This window comes from Miniopterus natalensis, chromosome 4 (genome assembly GCF_054644295.1).
Source record: "Miniopterus natalensis isolate mMinNat1 chromosome 4, mMinNat1.hap1, whole genome shotgun sequence".
NCBI classification, from domain to species: Eukaryota; Metazoa; Chordata; class Mammalia; order Chiroptera; family Miniopteridae; genus Miniopterus; species Miniopterus natalensis.
Genome location: NC_142084.1, coordinates 52,595,319 through 52,614,544, shown reverse-complemented (window position 1 = coordinate 52,614,544; position 19,226 = coordinate 52,595,319). Strand labels below are relative to the sequence as shown.

The 19,226-nt window shown below is 34.5% G+C and overlaps 1 protein-coding gene across 1 annotated transcript in view; it reads left to right on the top strand.

Annotated features, from left to right (window-relative positions):
* The window catches only part of SPOCK3 (SPARC (osteonectin), cwcv and kazal like domains proteoglycan 3), a 283,598-nt gene that overhangs the window by 248,700 nt on the left and 15,672 nt on the right, over positions 1-19,226 (top strand). The window contains exon 7 of the mRNA XM_087816540.1: positions 11,541-11,660. Within this exon, the coding sequence (XP_087672666.1) occupies positions 11,541-11,660 (120 nt within the window). The remainder of the gene's footprint in view (positions 1-11,540; positions 11,661-19,226) is intronic.

Genomic DNA, 19,226 nt, shown 5'->3' with positions numbered 1-19,226 from the left:
GGAAACTAAGAAAATCCCATTTACAGTTGCATCAAAACAAATAAAATACCTAGGAAAAAATTTAACCAAGGGTGCAAAAGACCTGTATTTGGAAAATTGTAAGACACTAAAGAAAGAAATAGAAGATGATACAGATAAGTGGAAGCATATACTGTGTACATGGATGGGGAGAATTAACATCATTGAAATGTCCATACTAGCCAAAGCAATCCATAGATTCAACACAATTCCTATCAAGATACTAATGGCCTATGTTACTGAACTAGAACAAATATTCCAAAAGCTTATGTGGAACCACAAAAGACTGAAAAGCCACAGCAATCTTGAGAAAGAAGAACAAAGTGGGAGGAATCACATTACCTGATATCAGACTATATTACAAGGCCACAGTAATCCAAATAGCATGGTACTGGCACCAAAAAGAGAGATAGGTCAATGGAACAGAACAGAAAGCCCCGAAATAGAGCCACACCTATATGGTCAATTAATATTTGACAAAGGAGGCAAAACCATACAATGGGGCAAAGACAGTCTATTCAATAAATGTTGTTTGGAAAATTGGGCAGATACATGCAACAAAATGGAACTAGACCACCGTCTTACACCGTACAGAAAAATAAACTCAAAATGGACCAAAGACTTAAATGTTAGACTCAAAACCATAAAAATCCTAGAAGAAAACATAGGCAGTAAGATCTGGGACATTCCTCTTAGCAATACTTTTTTTAAAAATGCATCTTTATTGTTGAAAGTATTACAAATGTCCCTTCCCCCCCCCATTGACCGCCTCCTCCCTGCACCCCTCCCCCCAAGGCCTTCACCAATATTTTTTTTACTGTATCTCCTCCGGCACCAGAAGAAAAAGAAAAAAATAAACCGATGGGACTACATTAAACTAAAATGTTTTTGCACAGCAAAGAAAACCGTCAACAAAATGAAAAGACAATTCACTTTTTGGGAGAACATGTTTACCCAAGACATATCTGATAAGGGGTTAATATCCAAAATTTATAAAGAACTTACACAACTGAACACCAAAAAAAAAAAAAAAATCCAATTAAAAATGGACAAAGGACCTAAATAGACACTTCTCCAAAGGGGACATACAGATGGCCAATATACATATGAATAGACACTCAGTGTCACTAATCAGAGAAATTCAAATTAAAGCCACAATGAGATATCACCTTACACCTGTCAGAATGGCTGTCATCAATAAATCAACAAACAGGTATCAAGGGTGTGGAGAAAAGGGATCCCTCTTGTGCACGGTTGGTGGGAATGCAGACTGGTGCAGCCACTGTGGAAAGCAGTATGGAGTTACCTCAAAAAATTAAAAATGGAGCTGCCTTATGGCCCAGCAATTTCACTTCTAGGAATATCTCCAAAGAAATCTGAAACATTAATTTGAAAGAATATACGCACCCCTATGTTTATTTCAGTGTTATTTACAGCAGCCAAGATTTGGTAACAGCTCAACTATCCATCAGTAGATGAGTGGATAAAAAAGCGGTGGTACATTTACACAATGGAATACTACTTGGCTGAAAACAAAGAGGAAATCTTACCTTTTGTGACAGCAGGGATGGACCTGGAGAATATTATGCTAAGTGAAATAAGCCTGTCAGAGAAAGACAAGTGCTATATGATTTCACTTATATGTGGAATCTAATGAACAAAATAAACTAACAAAATAGAGGCAGACTCATGTATACTAAGAACAGACCTACAGCTGTCAGAGGGGAGGGGCTGGGGGCTGAGTGAGAAAGGTGAGGGGGGGATAGATGGTGATGGAAGGAGACTTGACTTGGGGTTGTGAACACACAGTACAATGTACAGATGGTGTATTGTAGAATTGTACACCTGAAACATATAATGTTATTAACCAACAGCGCCCTAATAGATTCAATAAAAAAATTAAATAAATGGAAGCAAAAAGTGGCGACACCACCTGATATTTATTCTCCTCCTTGCCTAATGACAGAAATGGATTTATCTAAGTTTGTAGGACATTAAATATTTTAGCAAAGTTTGTCATCTTTAAGACATTTGCCTAGAATGCTGCTGTGTCATTTGATCCTGTTTCTAGAGGATCCTGCTTTTCAGAGACCTTTTTATAATCCAGAATGTCGCTGAGTGACAACAGGTTATGAATCATGGATTACTACTGTCCAGACGCTGGCTTGGAGACTCACCTATGCAACACCTGCTCTCTAATGTCGGAACAAACGCCTCTCAGAGTAAAACACCTCCTTCCTGAGGCTGGTCCTTGAAAAGCAAATGATTTATAAATCAAAAAGTTTCATATACATTTGTGAACATCAGTGTTTCTTAAGAGCTATAGAAATTGTAGGTCATGTTTTAATAAAATTGTATGATTTATAGGAGAACTGAGGACTCATGGTTGCACTTCCATAATTTATCAGTTAAAAATTTCTGTCTGACTTTAATGCACAGCACACTGAGACTGAACTAATCCCTGGTAAGGAATTATTGTCGTGAGGTGTATGCATGGGTACTCGTGTGTGTATGTGTGTCAGAGGATCTGAGGGGCCGCGTACCTGATCCTGTGCTCCGTGTACCTGACCCTGCGCTGCCTGCAGCAGAGACCTGACGACTGTAGCTGAGCAGGGTCTAGCCTAAATCCTCTGTCTCTATGACAGATACTGGAGCAATTTTTAACCGAACTCTTTAAGAAAGACAGAGTTTAAGGTGAAATTGCTCAGCCTTGCTCTGGAGTGACCTTTGTTTACATTTTACTCTGAAATTAGGCAGTCGTGTGTGTGCGTGCATTTGAATTTAAATACATGTGTTCCCTAAATGTTTAGTCTCTTCATTTACCAGATGAGGCTTCTAGCAGAGTGTCTTTGATCACTGCACCCTCCTTTTTCCAAAAGGCCAAAACCATGCTGGTCTTTTTCTGAGTCCATGCCACCCTTGTCCTGTCCAGCTTTCCCTAACGTCTTCAGTCTCAGCTTATGAATTTCCTCATGAAGTCTTGAACTACTGATTCTTACAGGAAACAGAACAAAACAAAACACCTCTCTGAAAAAACCTGCAAAATAGCCAGCATCACTTATTTCTAAGCCTGGAAATGTTCTCGTTTCCTCTCGTTTATTCTTTCTCTAATTTATGTGTTCTTTTTGTTTCATGCATGTACTGTCTTCTTAAAGGCAGTAATAGACATATTTTTACCTTCTGCCTTGGGAATAACTTTGCGATTAGGTTCTACTTTAAAAACCTAAGTCAATCGGACGGAATGCAGAAGCTGAGCTTTGTTCTGAAGCTTCGTGCACATATTCCTGGGGCGGGCCCTCCCCGGGCCGCCTTCTTCCTTTCGCTGCCCGGTGGTGGCATCTGCTGACTGCCCAGGCTGTGCGCATTTTGAGTTAGATCGTTTTAGGTAAATACGTAATTCAGGCCATTTTTGTACTAGAGAACTTCTTCTAACCTTCATTAAGTTTGTTTAAATCACTACATACCCATACTACTTCATTTCTCAACAATCAAAAAAAAGTTAAAAATCTAAACATCTAAATATGTTTAAAATATTTCATGGTTTTAAAAGCTTGTGTTTGCCCTGGCCGGTGCGGCTCATTTGGTTGGGCACTGAAAGGCTGCTGATTCCCAGGCGGGGCACGTACCCAGGAATGGGGCTCTGTCCCCATTTTCATGTTTGTCCCTCTCTCCCTCTCCCTTCCTCGCTCTCTAAAAATCAATTTAAAAAATCTTTTTAAAAAATTAAAAAATAATAAAATAAAAGCTTATATTTTACAGAAACAACTTCTCTCTACATACCTACCAAGAGCCTTTGAATGTTTATATTCTGTGACCGAGTTACTTAATTTTTAAGATTTTTCCAAGGTAATGAGAGACATCAATAATTATTTTTATTGTACACAAATTAAAAATATATTCTTTACATGCAATATTCTTTGGGAATTTTGAAGTTATATATTTATATAATGGACACTTTGTATCTACCATACACTTTGTTGTTGGGTATTTTAACTACCTGAGAAAACTATTATTGTATAACATAATGCAAAGGAGTAAGATTAAAAATTGTCCAACATGTTCCAAACTACATAAAATTTAATAGCAGCAGGTATGCAAAGTAAAATATTTTAACTTTGGCTACCTATTGGTGGTGGTGTTAAATATATGGTTTCATGCTTATTCTTATTACTATACATTATTAAATGTATATATTTACAAAATTTGGGTCTCCTACCTTGGTAGTCAGAAAAAATTGATTTTTTTTTAATACTGTTGTAAAAATGACTTAAGAAAGAAGTAAAATGTTCTCATCAGCGATGTAATGTGAATTGGAGTTTAAATTCTCTAACAACTAAATAGTTCATCAACAGCATTTCAAATTATCCCATAAAACAATCATTATGGACAATTGGAGCCTCGGGAAATGGGGATTCATAGATGAACATGATAAACTGAAAGTCAGGCATACATGAAAGACCTGAAGAGTTCGTTGTGATGATGCAGTTTTCTCCTGCTATTTACATGTTTGAAGCTTGCTTTCTCTGAATGTGGATTGAAAATGAAACCATCAAATAAAGCAAATACAGTTTTGCGATAAAGCCACACAGAAATGTGGAAATCTGCATCATTCGTCAAATTTTTAAAATATATTTTTATTGATTTTGAGAGAGAGAGGAAGGGGGGGAGAGAGAGAGAGAGAGAGAGAGAGAGAGAGAGAGAGAGAGAGAAACATCAATGATTAAAGAGTTACTGATGGGCTGCCTCCTGCACGCCCCCGACTGGGGGTGAGCCCGCCACCCGGGCATGTGCCCTGACCAGAATTGAACTGTGACCTCTTGGTTCCTGGGGCCACGCTCAACTACTGAGCAGCACCAACGGACCATAAAATATTTATTAATCACCTCTTTATGTGCTGGTACAACTAGGTAAAAAATTGGGGATGATTTAAGAATAGATGAGTATCCATATTCAAGTAATGACAAGTGTAATTTAAGAAGTTAACTCTCTATACTTCTCTTTAACCTAAATTAAGTACTGTGCTCTTTAGAGCCTTTTCTCTTATGTTGTCTTTTTTATGTCTCTGGACATTGTGGCTTATGTGGTGAGAGTATAGTAGTTGATGTAGAGTACAAGTTGCTTGGAATTTTCTTTTTGTGATAGACTTGATCTTGCAAGAAAATATTTATATCAAGGCAAACTTAAGGTCCTTTATGTCTAGACCAGTTGTTCTCTGCAGGGTTTTTACTCTACCACATTCACACATCAGCTTAATCCCATGAAAGAGATTATCAGAATCTCTATCCTTTAAATTGTTGCCAGGGGTGGTGGAAAATATTTTTATTTATCAGAAGTGAAGTGTGGTGATGTTTTATTTCTTCACTTCATAGAAAACAGATACTTAGGAAAATCTTTGTTTTACCAAAAGGTCATGATGTAAAAACACCAAATGTGTTTGAATACTTTATATAATTATTTTCTAACATTGAGCGAGAATGAATGATGATTTGAGAAATAGTGTATAAAACCTTATGAATCAAGCCTAATAGACAAAGTAGTCATTTTGCTAGACCTACTATTTATTGGAACAGAACTTATAACATTCTTTCAAAGTCAGTGCACAGTTTATAGTGTTGACTCCACCAGGGGCTGAACCTTCCTAGAGCATCCTCTCTGCCTGCAAGTTTGTACTTAAGTCTGAGCTTCTTATTGCAGAAAATTGTTTCAATGAATTAACATAGTGAAAGATAGCAGTATTCTTTAATGATAATCTTAATAATTACATTTAAATTTGTTACAGAGTAAGTATATCAGGAGCATTTTAACATTTTTTGTTTTTGTTTTGTAGAAGGTGAGAGTCTATGAAAGTGTTTGAAGCTTGAGAAATATGTATAGTCCCTAAAATACAAAAAAAAGGAAAAGTAAATAATCAAATATAAATGTTTAAGAGTTATGAAATATGTCTTCATTAACTTCTAAATTTTATGTTTACAACATTTCATTAAATTTCAGAAAGTGTGTGGTTTAAAGTTTCTGATTTGGCAAGAATTCCTGCTTTGCCCAATGCCTTCAGATAAATCATTGCCAAATTTAAATTAAATGAGTTGTTTTCAAAAGAAAATTCACTTGCAAAAATTATAAAAATATTTTCAAAGATTTGATACCTGAAGTATTATTTCTAATGTATGCTTGCATGTAGGAGCCTCAGAAATAAAATGTATTGGGCTTCTGGAAGTTACTAAAATGTCCCTAATTCTTTTCATCAATTCTCACTGTTGGTGATCCTCTTTGAGTAATACCAAGAACCTACAATGTGAATACACAGTACTTTTGTGTATATCATATATTGTTTATTGGTAGGAAAAAGATGCTAATGCAGCATAACATAAATTTTCTGAATTAAAAGTACCAGATTTGCCACCAAATAACTATGATTTGAAATGAGGTAATAAATTATCTAAACTAATCGGTGTTATCAAGGAAGTTAATACCTCAATGTTTGAGTTAATGACTATGATCAATAAATGTTAATTGTCCTCCCTCACCTCCTATCCACACAGTGTGCATTTAGTATTGCCCAGCAGTTTTCAGGAAGGAGAGACAGTGCAAGGAGGCAAGTGACTCTCCACCACCAATTTTCAATACTGGGGTGAAGAGCCAAAAGGTATGAAAGAGTGTAATCAAAATCAGCAATCAACCTCCTGCCCCACTTCCCCTCGTTTCCACCCCTGGGTCGCAGAGCTGATCATTCTGAATGAAGCTTTCCTGCTTTCCCCCATTTGCTGATGAGCTCATTTGTGAAACAGCTATTTATCAACTTCAAACATTACCTTTAGATTTTCTGCTCTGATAAATGAGAACATATTTCACTTCCCTCCCACTTTTCAATATAATTACATGGCTATTCTTAGTTTTTTATTGGTTACAATTTAAAAAGCAGAATCATAAGCAAAAACAAAAACAAAAACACTTGACCATCTGTTTCCAGTTCCACAGACATGTCTCGCCTCCACATTTTGTAAAACGAGGACATTAGCACGGCCGTGTTTCACTCGCATGGGTTTACTCACCTCCCTGTACCTAGCGGCTATAGTTGGGCTGTTCATTGCCAAAACTGATAACACTTAAATTTTATTCTATAACTATTTTTAAGTCCTCTGTGAATTTGTTATAAAGTGAGTCAGTTTGCATATCAAAAACTTTTATAATATGATGATATGAATACTGTTCACTAAAAAGTGAGAATTTATGCTACAGTTATATCTATACAAATACATATTTTTTCTTTCTTAATGGAGCATATTAGTAGCTTCGGTTTTAAATGCATCTACCACTTCATATCCCAACTGCCTTTATTATGACCATGGTAAGTTTTTACAGATTGTCAGAGACCAGTCTATGAAATCGCACACTCGCCACCATCCACCAGATTTGTTTCTCCCTGAGCTGGCCATGAGCTTGCTTCATCTTGAAATGCTCTCTGCACCGAGTCTGAGTACTGTGCTTCTCAGTTTTTGAGAGGAGTCTCTCTCTTGTAATTTCCTGTCATTGTTTTTTGTTTTGTTTTTTTAATTTCTCCTCTCATTTTGCTGAGCCCATTCTCATGGAGGCAAAGAATGCAAAAATCTCTGAGCTCTTGCATATCTAAACATGCCCTTATTCTGCCCTATATGACTGATAATTGAATAGATATGGGGCACTAGATTAAAATTTATTTTTTATTAGAATGCTTGCTTTATACACTTCTATAATCCAGTATCGCTAATAATCATTAGGAGATAAAGCTGACTCTGCCTTTGGTAGTGCCCTTTTGTTTTTCAGTCTGATCATTTATGTTTATTTTTTATCTCTTCCTGCAAGCTCTTACACCTTTTTTAATGTTTTTACACTCTAAATATTAAATGATGTTTTGGTGACAGTGTATACAGGGTGTCCCCAAAAATGTATACACACTTTGAATACTGATAAAGGCAGTGTTTATTAAAGTACATTTCATTTTCAGAATGTAATAGAATCAGCTGTTAGTGTGTGTGTACATTTTTGGGGCCACCCTATGTATCTGTACGTTTAAGTCATTCAGATAAGATCTAGGTGGTTCCTCTTTCTCTGAAAACTTGTCCCTTTGCTGCTACAGGAATTATTTCCTTTACTTTTGAAATAATTGTACTCATTTCAAGTTATTCTTTCTCTCTGAATAACTTCTGTAAGTCAGGTATTATACTTGTTAGACCGAACCTCCATTCCTCCTCCCCTTTCCTTTATGTCCTTCTGCGCTAGTCTCCCTCTGTTGTTTATGTTTTATATTCTAGATCGTTTCCTGGCTTTACCCCACTGATTCTATTGTGTCTTTTGTCTTATCAAATATGTGAGTAGGTGTGTGCGTACACAAATATAAATGCATGTGTAACTTTTTAAATTTCCAAAACCTCTTTTCATTCATTCGTTTTACATAATACCACACTCTAATTAACAATTTGACACAGTTTAAGAACCTTGCATTGAAACCTGCCTTTTCTTTTATTCAGATTTAATTTAAAGTCATATTTATTATGCTATTATGATTTATTATTCTGTTATTTATTTCTGGCTACAAATACAATGAGATCAGTGAGTACCAAGTACTGTTCTAGTTCACTAGTGGCTGTAAAATTTGGGGCAGTCATTTATATTCGGTGTCCTAGTTTCCATAGCTATAAAAAATAATCATCATTTACCTAATCTTCCAGGCTTGATATTAAAATCAAATGAGGAACCTCATTAAAAGCATTTCATGCTGTATAAATACAATGTATTATTTCTAGGAGGGAAAAAAAACCTGGAACTGTTAGAAACCAGGAAGAATAGGCCTTAATTTACTTATTCTAGGAAAGAATAGTAGTCAGTCACTGATGACTGTCGAACACTTGGAAGAGTGAAGTTTGGTCATAGTCTAATCAGAACATGTCTGTAAGAAAGGATTTGGTCAAAAGTGAAGTAGAAATGTCATTCTATAAATAATGTTATAATTCAATATTGTTTACACTAGGCATTTTCTTTTGTGGTGTGACAAAGACATTTGCTTTGCGATTTATAATAATGAATAACATCGTTGTAGCCTCTCTAAAAAAAAAAAAAAGGAAAGGAAAGGCAAGTCTCATTGAGTAACCTCCTTCATGGGCCCTTGTTACTGCTGTGGAATTATGTGATAGCATACACTGTAGTTTTTTTTTCCATGAGTCTGTGTGATTGTTTTTAATTGGCATGGCTCAGTGGTTGAGAGTCCACCCATGACCCTGAAAAGCCCCGGTTGGATTCCGTCAGGGCACATGCCCGGTTGCAGGCTCAATCTCCAGTAGGGGGCATGCAGGAGGCAGCCAATCAATGACTCTCATCATTAATGTTTCTATCTCTCTCTTTCCCTCTCCCTTCCTCTATCTGAAATCAATAAAAATTTTAAAAAATGCCTTGAAGATACACGGTCCTTTAAAAAATGTACTTGAATCTACATGGACTTGAAGGTACATGATCTTTTAAAGTCAAGAAGATATATTTAGATAGGCTTTGTGTTGTCTTCTAAACCTTTGTTTTGCTAACATCCATCTCTGTAGTGATGACCATGTTACATCATTACAGTCAAAGCTTACTGAAATGGAAATTGATAAGCTTTGAGTGAAGGGATACCTGACTTGTTTGTTCTAATTTGGATCATGCTACAACTGAGGTGGTTTGCCGTAAAGATTATGACCTTGGACTTTGAATTCTATCTTTTTGGATACAGAACTTGGCTGTGACACTTGCCTGTCCAACCACTCAATGCATCATTTTCCTAACCCTTAAATGGAAGCAATACTTGCATAGATTTTATAAAGTTTTTGTAAGGATTAAGCATGTTACTTTACACAGATTTCTGACAGTGTGCAGTGTTAGCTTCTAGTATCATTATTATTACCAGTATTATCACAGGATTCTGAATTCTTAAAATATTCATTACAGAACCTGCATCACCTTATATCAAAAATGAAGCTAAGGTACGTGTGCACACAATAAAGGAGCATCCTGTTTTACGGCCTGTCACTCAGTCTCAGCCCTTGTAGATCTTATCAGTAAAAGCAATGTTTTCTTTAACTTTTCATAGTTCAGTGTTTTCCAATGAATTCTGTATGTTGCTCTGTCTTTGACCAAGGATTTTCAAACTTTCTCCTCTCTGCCTCTACACTGGGCACACCACATGCATTCTAGGATTCCTCTCTACCATCTTCCTAGAAATCCCTTTCAGTTCTCTCTTAGATTTTTTATTTCCTGTGTCTAGGCATCTTCTTCCTCTGTTCTCTCAGGTGTGTCACATTCTCTAGTAACTTTCTTCGGTGGAGGTTAGTTCTTTGAATCTTGTATATTTAAAATCAAATTTAAAAAATCTCTTTAGCTTACTTTCCCACCTGATCTTTCTGGATATAGGATTCTCAGTTTAAAATACAAAGTAATTTTTCATTTGCCTTTCTGCCTGTCAGTGTCGCTATTGAAAAATCTGAAGATATTCCGATTCCTCATCCTGTTTTATGTGACCATTTGTGTTACTCTCCTTCATGGAAGTTTGTAGTATCTTTTTTTACCCCCAGTGTTCTGAAATGTCACAGTAATTTACTGTTATGGGTCAGCCACCTTACTGGGTACTGGGAAAATCCTATTAATCTGGAATTTTATTCCCTTTAATACAAGGAAATGGTCTTAAATTATATTACAGTATATTATACTATATTCATTATGTTATACATGTTAGGGTATATATGACACATATTGTAATATAATGTATGTAGTATGTATTAACTGCAACATAACATTTATAACATTATGTAAATTATTTTTAACAAAATGAACAAGAAGAATACTATTAAAGAGGGCTTGTCAGTTCAGGAAAAAGCACATTTGCTACTTGAGAGGAGCTAGGCCTACAGTAACAATGTTCTCTAATCAATATAAATAAGTATTGCTTATATTTTCAAAGTATTTTGGCAACAAATTGCTGAATTTGACATACCACACAGGCACACATACATAAATACGCATATATATATGTGTGTATATACACACACACACACACATATATATGATGTATATATATATATATGGAGTATATACTGCTCTTTGTAAATCATAACATTATAATAGGTATGGCCAATGATTAATGTGTAAGGATTCATTCTGGATTTCCAACCTCTATTTCCCCAGATGGCCTACCACCTTACTATGACAAAAGTGTTCGGCACACAAATAGTTGACTCAATTTATGTGATGTTAAACATGAGGACCTTCCATCACTGTTATATTTTAGTGAGGAGTGGGAGTAGAATTCTGCTAGTAATGTTCCTTTATTAAATAAAATAACATTACATCTCCTTGTGTTTGAAACATTTATTTTCAGTGTTTGAAAAGCTGAAACATATAGTAATTGTATTACATTTTTTTCTTTTAGTGGTTACATTTCCGTTACTGGAATAATTTGAGAACTAGCATCAATCTTCTGCTAAGTTACCATTTACAAATTTGTCCTTTCTCCCTGTTTTCAGTGTGTAGTAGCCTGGAGTTCAGGGAGCTGGCAAACAGGTTGCGGGACTGGTTCAAGGCCCTTCAGGAGAGTGGGAGCCAGACCCAGAAGACGAAAGCCTTCCTGAGGACTGAGCGGAGCAGTAAGATTTCTAAATTCCAAATGTGCCGTTGTCTTTGACGTGGGATTTTGTTTCCAGTGTATCACTTAGATCAAAACGCATACTTGAGAGTTTATCCTTCACTTAGATGCTGGACAAAAATCAGAACATTGTGTTCACTTCCGAGCACACCTATAATATTTTGCAAGGAAATAAACCATTTGTGAAATCTCTGATGGGAAGAAAAAGGAATATCCCTCAGAGATGGCATGTAGTCTCCAAATGGAATGGAAAGTGAAGGAATATTTTTTTTCAGTGTTTTCATAGAAGTGGTAAAGAGTAGAATAACATGGGAAATAAAGGTGAGACTGTTGGAACACTTAGATTTTTAGAGCGCACAATTAGCCTTTTCCTGATTGCTTTTCAGACACTTCTGCTTTGACCCGACTATGACAGTAGACTAAAAGGACATTTTCATTGACACACTGAAAATTAAATGTATTAAAAAGAAAAAAAAAGTTATATGAATCTTTTATGATTTTTTCATCATCTATATAATCCCCCAAAGTGTTTTTTTTTTAATCCCTTGGAAACAGGAAATGCAAATTGAAGTAGGGGACTTGTTAGGAATAATTTCATGGACTTTGAATTTTTCAAAAACAAAACAAAACAAAACAAAACAGTTTATATGATTTTATTTCCAAAAAAAATATTTATTACATATTTAATACATGTAAAAGAAATAAATTGAAATGTGCTTAATTTTGGGAAGCTATCAAAGATTGAAACATTTGATCTAAAATAGAACTGGAGTTCAACAATAAAGATAAATTAAAATAATAAGTAAATAAAATGGGACAAGAAGAGATAAGACAATAGTCATGAGCAGCATTTCCTAGCTGACAAAGAAATCCCAAGTATGTTTCCTTAGCTTATTGTCACATGACCCATCCACTCTCACTTGCAATCCTCAAATATCTGTTTCTAATAAAATCATTCATAAAATGGCACAGTCATCCATAATCTACATTTCCTAAAATGCCTTGTTTGTTTTCTTCTAGTCAAGGAATTTTTTACAGTTTCATCCTTTCGTATTTATGTATTTAATAGTTCTTTTTAATTAGGCTATCACCAACAGACATAATTACCTTTGAATGCGTAGTGACTGTGCATATGTTTCTTCCCACAAAGTTCAGAAAGAAATTGTATTTTCTCTACCCTGTAGGAATTTTTCTCTGGCTTGTCTTCACAATTATTGATTAAATTTTTGTCAGATGTTAATTTTTTTTTTGATGCTTTGAGAGTAGGTAAGTGAGATGCCTCATCTGAGTTAATAAAGTATATTTTCCCCTTTTTAACGAAACAAGCATATTTGGAGTAGGACAAAGGTTTGTTACAGACTCTTACATACTGATTTTTTAAAATCATGTCTACACCTGTCCAACAAACTCTCATACTTGAATATTTACTCTCAAATGTATCCTTTGAACTTGAGTTCAGACAAATAATCCCTCCAAGATTTAGAGACAGATAAAATGAGAGCTTGTAGAAACACCAGCACTGTTTAATTTTACACATTCATAAATATTATTTCCCTTTCCAATTTTTTCTTGTAAGAAATGAGACACTCTTAATATAATGAGTTAATTACAAGGAACTCCTTGAGAGTTGAATATTTTGGGAGAGTAAATGAAAAGGTGGGTACAGGTTTCCTTATACTACTTGAAGAAGTCAGAGGCCAACTAAGAGTAAATTTCCAAAAAGAAGTTATACCTTAGAACAGATAAGACAAATACCTAGAAGAGAAATAGCAGACTCACCCAACTCTTCAAATGAGTACACCCTCTGAGTGTGTCCTCTCCTGATATAATCTTACTTAATTTATAAACCAACCGTCTAATATCGTATTTCACATCTCCTTTCTATGCTGCTTTTCCTTTGGAGCAATTGTCACCGTCTACCATAGTGATGATCTACTTGTTTATTTTTCCCTCCCTCTCTCACACTCTGTCTTCCTCTCCCTCTCCACCTTTCTCCTTTCCTTCCTCTCTCCCTCCCCACTAGACTATTGTAAATTCAATGAATGCAGAGGTCTTTATTCACCGCAGTATCCCCTGACCATACAATAGTTTGACACGTAGCATTTGCTCAATAAAAGTGAAAATTAATGAATAGATGAAGCAAAGAAGCAATGAAAAGACTGCATTGTTCGCATACACCTTAATTTAAGCAATCAGTTATTTCTCTGGGAATGATTATTTACTGTTTCAGTTGTTTTCTACATGACAGTTCTGCAGTTAATTGGCGTACTTTTATTTCTGTGAGAATGATTCCAAGCAGTGAAAGTAATGGGTCAAAATACGCATGCATTTCCAAATATAAGTGATAATAAGTGTTGCCAGACTGCTTTGCAAAAAAGCTTAGGGCATTTCAAAGTTCTAACAGAAAAGCATGAAAATTAAGTTTAGCCTTCACCACTGCCATAAAAAAAAAATGTATTTTTCACTTTTCCATTCTTGTGAGCATGCTATTATATATCGCTAATTTAATTTCTACTTGCTTTATTAGTGGCGAGTTTGAATACAATAGTGTATGTTATACCATTATAATCTGTATACCTTGCTATATTTTGTTTCATTATTTAAATCTCCAAAAATCAAAGAGCAGAAATATAATACACAGGTTTTTGTTTTTGGTTTTTTATGGTTGCAGTTGAGTCTATGTGTGCCTATCCTTTGGAAAAGATACTGTATTAATTTTCTTTTTTGTGGGTTTGAAAAGCACAATCAACATGCAATCATATGTAAAATCCTCAGATTAACAGTCCATCTCAGATTAAGATAATGTCTTCTTTTTGCTTTCCTGCGCTCCAAATGCTCTCTCCAGGCACAGAAAATGATAGAATTACTTACACCCCCAGGATAAATGAGTGCGTTCTAATTCCTTCCCCAGGACATTGCTCACTTTTGTCAAGCTGTCTTCACATTGAGAGGAAGATTGGATTTGGAATCGGATGGCTTAAGGGCAGTGCCCCATTTAAATGCAATTAGGAACCTTCTAGGTATAGCAGAGGACTCAATCTTCTGAAAACAAAAGATTTGTAAACTTAGAAGATAAATATTCTTTTCTTATTTCAAGTAATAAAATGAAAGATACAGATCATTGCTTATTTAGTTTGTTCTAATTATTGAAACATCTGGCATTTTCTTTTATGAGATAGACAAACTAACTCTCTACATTTAATTATACACTTTTGTATAACTAAGGTATTATCTTAATATTTGGATATTATAATTTTGTCAACATTATATAGTTCATTATATAGCTAAATTAATGTAATGTTATATAAATTAAAACTATAATTATAAAATAATGGTGATAAGTGAATAATGTATCATAATAAATATCTTGTTACATTATTCTGTCCTGGGAAGTTATCCAGTGGATTTACTAGACACCAAACTTTTGATAAACCTTATCTTTAAGACCTATATTATTCCAAATAGAATTACTATTAGCACTGGCAATTTTGGAAACATTAACAAATAGGTTGATTCTCACAGGATACATGAAATATTATCAATTTTATTTTATTCTGTTTTCAACAAAATGAATGCCTTATTTTCAAAATATAACCATATAGGGTGTTCAGAGCACATCTAACCAGCAATTTGAACCGTTAGAACCTAGTCAGAAGTGAAACACCCTCCCACTAAAAAGACAACAACAAATATGTATTTTTAAAATATCTATGCAGAAAAATACAACAAAACATAAATTTTTACATTACATACATATATTTCATATGTATTCATTCGTTTATAACATAAGCTTTATTTCTATTGAATTTACTCCAATGCCAGTTGAGCAACACACAGCCTGGAAGGTGAACATTATTATAAGTGTCTTAAAAGCATTAAGAAATGACAGCTAAATAAAGGAGAAAATATAAATAAAAAATAAAATAGCTCAAAAATATTACATAACATGAGGTAATAAATTTTTAGCAGCCTGATATATATGTTTTTCCAATCTTCATTCTGATACATATTTTCAAATAAACATTTATTTTTACCTTTTAATCCTTTATTGTGTTGCAAATATTTTCTCATTGCATCTTTTTTATTTTGACTTCAGAATTATTAATTTGTATTTCTTAAGAAAAATCTCTCTCATAAAACTATTGACCTGGATAATCTAATGTCAATATTTTTGCATTGAAATCTTTAAACCATCCACAATTTATTGGTGTGAGAGATGATTATTGCAACTGATCATGTTTCCTTACTAAATTTAAATAACATCTTTGCAATTATTTAATCCACATTTATTATTTGTATTTTCTGTTTAAGTTCTCTACACATTTTTTCATAGTTCCTTCTGTTCTTTATTCCTGCTGTAATTCTGTTATGTTCTGATTCTGTACTTTGTATGATGTTAGTTCTTTCAAATTTGTTAAGGTCTGTTTTATGCCTCAGAATATGTTTCACGTGCACTTGAAAGGAATGTGTATTCTGTTATTATGTGTTGTAGTGATTTATAAATGTAAATTATTTCAAATTTATTGATAATTTTTTCAGATCTTCTATATCCTTGCTGTTTTTCTATTTATTTTATTGATTGATTTATTTTTTTTTACAGAGTAGTGAAGTATCCAGGTGTAATTGGGAATTTGTCTATTTTTCTGTTTGGTTCTATTAGTATGTTAGTTTTTTCGGTTTTTTTTTTTAGCTTCATGTTTAAATACATACATATTCAGAGCTGTTATGTCTTCTCTTTGAAAATTATCACTATGTAATGCCCTTTTTATTTTGGTAACATTCCTTATTCTTAAATATATTATTAGTATAATCAATCTGGCTCTCTTTCTAGTAGAGTTTGCATGGTATATATCTTTTTAATTGGTTAACTTCAACATACTATGCCATTTTATTTAAAATGATTTCTTCAGGACAATACATATAGTTTATTCTTGCTTTTTTAATCCACATCTGACATTTTTTGTATCTTAATTGATATGCTTAGGTCATTTACATTTAATTGTTTATCTGTCTTTCTTGCCAAATATTAGAGTACCTTTTTTTTGAAGGTAGGGGGAGAATTAAGGTAATATTTAAAATATTAAATCTTCATAATTAAGGACAACCCTTCAGCCATTTTGAATTTGTTCTGAAATCTACATTTCCTGAGTGTTTGCTTTCATCTGAATGACTTTTACATCAATTTGTTAATCTCAGTTATGTTAATATATCTGCTGATTAAGCACATGCAGTTGTTAAAATAGACTTGCTATTTCATAGGATTAGGAAGTGAATGCACTAATTTTCTGCGATAGAATAAACATTCAGAGAATGTTTGAGAGATATTTTTTTCACTTATAAAGACCATGTTTGAGAGCTTCTGCACCAGTCTTACATCCCTTTACTTGCTATTTCTTTTACCTGGAGTGAACTGCCCCATATTCTCTGATGACTCATAGTTTTACTTTTCCATTTCCGCTCAAATGCCCTGTGTTTAGAGAGAGTGTGGTGGGCAGAATTCTAAAGATGCCCCAGCCAAGCTCCCGGTCCCTGGCTATTCAAACAAACATTGTTCTAAGGTACTAGTGTGAAGGAGTCTTGTAGATGGAAGTCAGTTGCCCTTAAAATATGGGCAGAGGAGAATCTGCAAGAATAAAGGCAGCAAAGATGCCAACAGCGTTTATGAAGAGAGTTTCTTTGGAAAGAGCTCTGCTATGATTTCACAGGTCCTCTAGGAAGCGATGAGGGTGCCTCCCTTCATTTCAGATTGAGGGAGGCGTTCCAACAGAACCGTTCATAGTCTTACACGCACCCCATACAAGTAGGTTATGGCCTGGATTTCACCAGGAACATCTAAAAGGCATGAGCTGCTTGCTTGTTTGGTGTCAAAGCAAAGAAAACTTACTGCTGCTTCGTAATTGTGTGTCTGGGCAACAAACAAGAATAGTTACTGTGGACAATGTTTGAGCCATATGAGTGAGAACCAATGTAAATTCTGCCTAAGAGGGCCATTTGGAATAGTGAGTGTCCCCCAGCAGTAAAATTGGGTCACCAGATACCCAGAGACTAAGAGGTATGGTCAGCCAGAGGAAAATATCACATATCCTAGGAAATACAGTTGAGGTGTAGGTGGTCTGGGAACCCACTACTTGCAGTTGGTGTCTGAAGTAGAAGCAGTCTTGTGGGATCTGCATTAACCCCCACAATATAGAGTCAGAATTGAATTAAATTGTAGGAAACCCACTTATTTTCCACAAGGAATGGAGAATTGCTTGGTGAAGAAAAACAACCCATTTATGTTACAAGTATTATGCATAGAGAACAAATTTTCCTTTAAAATAAAGAGATTATTTTTCTCATTTTTAATCACTTGAAAAACTAGTAAGCTGTTTAGAGCAAACATAACAGAGTACTGTGGGCTTTACAATATATATAGAATTAAAACATAACATGAAAGCAGAAAATGTGAGAGAGTTTAAGTAGACTCTAGTATGATTCTTACAACATATGTGAAGTGGTACAATGTTATCTGAAGGTACAGTGTGATAATAGTGTATACTGTAAACCCTATGGCAAACACAAAATATAAAATATATATAGTTATTAAACTATACTAGTTTTCTAATGCTGATGTAACAGGTCACCCCAAAGTTTATTGGCTGAAGCAAAACAAATGTATTATTTTATGGTTTCTGTAGGTCAATAGTCCAACACAGGTTTCACCACACTAAAGGCAAGGTGTCTGCTGTACGTACACCTTTCTCGAGGCTCCTGGAAAGGATCCATTCCCTAGATCAATTGGGCTATTTTCAAAATTAGGACTGAGATCTCTATTTCCTTGCTGGTTATAAACTGAAAGCTATTCTCAGCTTCTAGATACCACCCATATTTCTAGGCTTATGGTCTCCTTCAATCTTCAATGAAATTTTGGGGGAGGTCTTATTTCTGTGTGACTACAGCTGAGAAAAATTCTTCACTTTTAAGATTTATGTGATTAGATTGGGCCTACCTAGATAATCCACAATAAACTTCCATTATTAAGGCTAGCTGATTAGCAACTTTAATTCCATCTGCAATCTTAATTCTCTTTATATTTGCATCGTATTATATAGTGACTATGTGATAACATTACCCAAGAATTCTCAAACTCACCAAATAGTATCTACTAGCTCTAAAAGTTCAAGATAAGACGGGGAAAACCTTTTTTTTCCCAATTAATTTTATATTTATAGTTTCAACAGGATAATATTGAAAGTATACATGTAATTTAGAATATCAAAATATTTTTATTTCTAGTCCTTTGCTTTTCTGTTAAATATCATTCTGATGACCCTTGTAACACAATTTTATGTATGTCATTCAAATAACATAAACCCACTGTACTTTTTGTCTTCAAGGCAACATAGGTTATGTCTTAAAAATCTCTACATTATCTAGATGTGGACATTAAAGCCTAGATATGTTGAATAACTTAGCCTAGTAAGGTAGCAATAGAACAGCGGCAAGTAACCCGAATTCAAATTATGTACGTTGACATTCTTGATCTGCAACATGATGACATTTTATCAAATTGATCCTTCAGCAGACA